This window comes from Antechinus flavipes, chromosome 1 (genome assembly GCF_016432865.1).
Source record: "Antechinus flavipes isolate AdamAnt ecotype Samford, QLD, Australia chromosome 1, AdamAnt_v2, whole genome shotgun sequence".
NCBI classification, from domain to species: Eukaryota; Metazoa; Chordata; class Mammalia; order Dasyuromorphia; family Dasyuridae; genus Antechinus; species Antechinus flavipes.
Window position 1 is genome coordinate 194,542,197 of NC_067398.1, and position 6,000 is coordinate 194,548,196.

The following is a 6,000-nucleotide window of genomic DNA, read 5'->3' on the forward strand; positions in this document are numbered from 1 at the left end:
ATTAACTACAGTTGTGAAAGAAGAAGAAAAAAACACAAGGAAGCAATAGAGTGGAAAAATATGCTTCAATCCATATTCAGAGTCATCAGTTCTTTATCTGGTTATGGATAGCATTTTCCTTCATAAGTTCTTTGTACTTGTCTTGAATTATTATATTGAGGAAAAGAGCTGTAATAACTGATTATTACATAATTTTGTTCATGCTGTGTTTGATGTTTTCCTGGGTCTGTTCATTTCACTTTGCATCAGTTCATACAAATCTTTTCAGGTTTTTCTGAAACCTGCATATTCATCATTTTTTATTCCACAATAGTATTCCACATATAACACTGCTTTTTCAGCTATTTTCCAATTAATGGATATTCCCTCGATTTCCAATATTTTGCTACCATGAAAAAGGCTGCTATAAATCTTTTTGTACATGTAGGTCCTTTCCCCCTTTTTTATGATCACTTTGGAATTTAGACCTAGCAGTGATATTGCTGCATCAGATGGTATGTACAAATTTGTTGCCCTATACTTTGTGCCAGGTACTAGCCTACATATTGAAGATATGAAGGCATAAATGAAAAATTGTTGCCATTAAATAGTTCATCTTCTAAAGGGAGAGAAAAAATTTTGTGGGGGAAATAATTGGTTTGAACCATATAATTGAAAATGTCATGTTACAATACTTAAACTCTTAGGGTCCTATCTAAATTTTAAAATGTCCATTTTGGGGCAGCTAGTTGATATAGTGAATAGAACATGAGCCCTGAAGTCAGGAGGACCTAAGTTCAAATCTGGCCTCAGACACTTAACACTTCCTGGCTGTGCAACCCTGGGCAAGTCACTTAATCCCAATTGCTTCAGAAAAAAAAAAGTAGATACCAAAACATCAGAGAAATTAGCAAAAAATGGCAAGTTTGTAACGAGAAATCAGAAAAAAGTTTACACATTGAAGTAACTCTCCCATTGGAGTGAAATAATTCAGTTTACCAGAATAGACATAATATATTATCTCATCCTGGTGGAAATTCCCCTTCCTTAAAACTTTATTATGAATTATCATACATTCAAACAAGCATCCAACAGAGTTCCAGCAGTTGGGTAGTTAAATATGGCTTGAATTTATTTGGGTGTGACTTTCTTTTCTTGATTGTAAGCTTTAAGAAAAGAACACTTCAAAAATGCTGCCCCCAGAAGAATGTATACTCTCTTATTAGAGAGATTTTAGAAAAAGTGGTTCTATAGCAATTTAAAACTTAGCAATAATTTGTATATCATTCAATTTTTTTTAAGTCCAAAAGACATTCTTGCCTTATTTATTGCTAGTTCAATGAATCACTGAAAATTAAAAATGGATAGACAAACTAAGTTATCTATGTTTGAAACTAATTTTCAAAGCAAAATTTTGGACTTCTAAAATAAAAAGAACTTGTGTACTTACCTCCCCTGCTCCCAATCATCTACAATTTGATTTTGTGAAAGACTTTTAAGGGAAATAAAATAAGATTTTTTCCCTTCAATTTTTTTTTAAAGTAGCACACAGTACTTTTTAGTTAGTTTCAGAATTTTAATGTTTTCTTTAATTCTCATTTATTCTTCAACCCATTCAATAATGAATCCTTCTTAGTAACAAGGAAAAATGATGAAGTGACTACAAATGACACAGGTATTATTTCTGATAGCATAAAATGTCTTACAAAATACCTATTATGTGTCAAGTACCTTGCTTAGCACTTTTTATTAAGAGGAGAGAAACATTATTTGTTCTCCAAGACCATGAACATTCATTACAATTTGTCAAAATACAAAAACCAACCAGATTTTTAGGAATTTATCATAAAAATTTGAGATATGAAAGAAAACAATCCCTAATTCAAATTCCTGTCTTAAATATTATATTATCCTATGGGTGAGATGGGATTACAGAGTGTTGATGTGAGCAAAGCGAATTAGTTGGTGTAGATAAAAATAATTAGTTTTTCTTAAATTACTGATGAGAATTTGGGCATATATAAAATGCCACTAATAATCAAAAATTGCAAAGGAAAGCAATTCTGAGAATTTACCTTTTACTTATCAGAAAAGCAAAGATTAAAAAAAGGAAAAATGTTAAAAAGTCTATGGGGGAAAAAGCACATTGATGTACTGTTGATAGATCTGTGAATGACCATAACTATTCTGGAAAATAGTTTGGAATTATATACAAAAAAGTTATTACACCTACATGTTCTTTAATTGAGCTTTACCATTGGTAGACCAAAGAAAGTAAATCAAGAGGAAAAGAGCTTATGTGTACAAAATATTTATAGCAGAACTCTTTGTAGTGGCAAAATCCTCAAAACTAAGGAAATGTCTGTCAATTGAGGAATAAACAAATAAGTTGTAGTATATGAATATGATAAAATACTATTGTGGTATAAGAAATGACGAAATGGCTTTTGTAAAGCCAATAGAGACAAAGAAAATACATTTATTGGTATATATATCTATATCTATATCTATATCTATATCTATTTTTTTGCTAAGCCAATTGGGGTTAAGTGACTTGCCCAAGCTCACACAGGTAGGAAGTATTAAGTGTCTGAGGCTGGATTTGAACTCAGGTCCTCCTGATTTCAGGGCTGGTGCTCCATCCACTACATCACCTAGCTACCCCTTTTCATATCTTAAAACCAGAATATGGCAGCACATCACAAATGTATGTTTTTTTCATCAGCACTCTGATGATGAGAGTCTTGGTATATTTTCTATTGAAGATATTCAAAAAGAAATAAAAAGAGGCACTCAACTGATGTGCTTTTTATGCCATTATTGTCCAGGAACAACATTTGACTGTTTTGTTAAAAAGTGTCCCAGGACATAACATTACCATTGTACATTGCATGACAAGGCTCAAATATGAGAGGAATCTCCACAAAGAATTTGCATGGTGGATTGTGAAGAACACAAGAAAAATCCACATAACTCTGAAGTCCTTGATGTAGAAGATAGTATCAGTAAACATGAATTGTAATCTTTATCACTCATGGGAAAAAAGAAAAGTCACAAAGGAAGGCCAAAAAAAATGATTTTTAAAGGGAAAGTCAGAAGATTGCCCCTTCAAAGAAGATCTACATCCTTTCATGGCACTGATGAAACGGAGAGTAATTCCTGTAGAGAGATGTTTCCACATAGAGGAATCCCAGTGATTCCATGCCTAAAGGTGGATTTTGCCATGTAGATGAAGAAGAGAATGAAGCAAGAGGAAAGCTTCAAATGTTTAATGTGAAAAAGGCAGCTATACACTATAAATGCACATTGGTCTCTTCTGGCACAGTTCAACTCACAACCTCAAGAGTAGAATTTGGTGATATTAATATTAAAATTGTCTTTTAAAAGCAAAAGCTGAGGAAAAATAACAAGTAGTGACTGAGGAAAAATAACAGCAGTAACTCTAAGGATACTATGTATGGAAGTTATTTCTGATTTAGAGATGTCCATCATACATCTCCAAGGAAGATTTTGATACTTGCCTGGAAAAGAGTAAGAGATTGAAACCATGAAGCTAATCTTTAAAGAAAGGAAATATCAGACAAGTAGGTATTCAACTACCTGTTGAAAACTGCAATTCAAGGGTAAAGAATTTCCTTTAGTTTCAATTTACTGTGCTGGTCACTAATCTTTAATAGGGAAGAAATATCTCAAACTTATATCTGAAGGCTTGATACTCTTTCTACTAAATGCCAGTTCCACAAAAGACCTTCCAAAAACTGAATAGGGAATAAATTCATTTATATAATTAAATATCAAATAAAAACAAAAGAAGTTATAGGGATTAGAATATCAGATAATCCATAAATGAATGCGTGCACATTGGTAGAAAAAGATCTCAACTTAAAATAAAAGAGATATCTTCTCTGATCTTTCCTAAGGAGAAATTTCCCAAGAATTTAAATGGTTCTTCCCTTTAGATGTTAGTTTCCCTTGGATTGTAGGTGAAGCCAGAGTAGGAACTTTGTAAAGTAACAAAGCCAGAGTAGGAACTTTGTAAAGTAACATGGCCCAGCACATCTTTACATAATAGGACCACTTCATCTTTAGATAGAGATTTATAAGGAAATACTTTCACAAATGTCTTATTTGATCTTCATGGTAGTGATTCAATGAAGCTAAATTTTCATTCTTAAAAATACTGATGATATTAACATTTCAAGTTTGCAATGTACTTTACGTGTTATTTCATTTGATTTTCAGAATACTTATGTGAATTAGCTAGATACTAAAAATATGATTACCTTTATTTTACAATTATTATTAGTTAGCAACAGTTTTATAATTCAAACAAATGCACTCCCTATATAATAGAGTCAAAGCAAAACCAATTAAAAATCACTATATTCATAATAACATAATTGAAAAATAGTACACTCCCAACCCTACTTCCCCCTCTTTCCTGCTGTGTCTATTGATTGTGTATAGGAAAAACAAAGTCATTTTTCTAAATCTCTCATTATATCTTTGATTCCAGCTATTTGTTTTTGCTTTATTTATATAGCTGAAACTGAGCAAAGGTTCAGATAGCTGCACAGCCAAATTGTTTTTCAATTATTAATGATCACATTCCAATTCCTGTTTTTTAATATTGGACAGTAAGTTTATTTTATTTTTTCTGAAAAATATCTTATTTTTAGGTTATGCATTTCTGGAAAATTTGTACACCTTTCTCATGTTTTCTTCTTTTGGTTTAAATTTTATTTCATATCAAGGAGAAAGAGCAAATCACAATGTTAATCATAGTATAGAGGCTATAAAGCTGGAGGCTATTTATTCTGCGTCAGTAGTATAAGGAGAATATCATGGGCAAGTCAGTCGAATGAAAGAGTAAAAAATACTCAATTGTTGGTACTTACCTAAGAAATACAGATCCAGGACTGTCTGTTGGACTTAACTCCTCGCTCAGCCCTTCATACTGAAAAAAGCTATCACTAGAGAATTGCCTTTTCTTCGCCATTGTGTGTTTGATTTGCAAAAGTCAGGAAAGACACCTTAACCACTCATAGACACTCTCTGAAGTGATCATAGAAGAACAGGGTTTTTTCACGACAGGACTTTCTCTTAGAGTGACCTCTAATCTACAGAATGCCTCTTTAAAAAAAAAATAAAGTTAATGAGTAACTATCAGTATGGTTGAAGTAGTTTCCTTTTACCTACATTTTTTCCATAGGCAAAATATCACGTAATCTCAGATGCATATTATTAGTCATATTAGCACTTTTGAAAATCTGTAATCATGGAAAATAAATGGGAAAGTATATAATTAAAAAAAAAGTCTGCTCATTGAACTTGGAATTAAGAAACTAGAGATACCTAAAACACAAAACCAAATCAAAAAGCTTTTAATAATTATCCAAAGCTGACTAATAACTATTCAAAGGAACACCAATGGACTAAAAATCAAAAAAGTTATATAGATTAGAACATATTAGGCAGTAAACATGGGGATTGAGTTCTCCCAGTAGGAGGAATATGTGTGTGTTCATGTATTTGTGTGTGTATGTGTGTGTGTGTGTGTGTGTGAGAGAGAGAGAGAGAGAGAGAGAAATAGAGACAGAGAGACAAGATCACAAAGACAGAGAGAGACAGATACATAGACATACAAAGACAGAGACAGAAACAGACAGACAGACAGACAGCCACATAAAACAGAAACAGACAGAGACAGAGGGAGACAGAGAGGGAAAGAGAGTGCTGGAACACCTAATCTTAATCTCCAAACTGGAAATTTATATATGCTCGAGGCATCACTTTTGCTACATACTGATTTCTTCCTCCATTTTTTTTTCTTGTTCTCCATTGCTCTAAATCAACCTGCTACAGAGTTAGAAGTTAGAAAAGTTAGAAAAAACTAGAGTAGGAGTTAGAAAGTTAGAAAAAAACTCTCTTCACCAAACTCACATAGATGGAAAGAATCATGTAATCATTTTCCTCTTGATATAAATGCTTGGGTTTATTGTCATGTGAAAAAATGTTTTA

General features: G+C 32.3%; 1 protein-coding gene and 1 pseudogene across 3 annotated transcripts in view; one reads left to right on the plus strand and one right to left on the minus strand.

Moving 5' to 3' along the window:
• GRAMD2B (GRAM domain containing 2B) overlaps positions 1–5,013 on the minus strand; it is a 64,647-nt gene extending 59,634 nt beyond the window's left edge. For all 3 annotated transcript variants that reach the window (XM_051994687.1, XM_051994680.1, XM_051994670.1), the window contains exon 1: positions 4,878–5,013. In XM_051994687.1, the coding sequence (XP_051850647.1) occupies positions 4,878–4,978 (101 nt within the window). In that variant the 5' untranslated portion in view covers positions 4,979–5,013. The remainder of the gene's footprint in view (positions 1–4,877) is intronic.
• LOC127545937 (PHD finger protein 6-like) lies at positions 2,428–3,393 on the plus strand (annotated as a pseudogene).
• Positions 5,014–6,000: the final 987 nt, after the last annotated feature.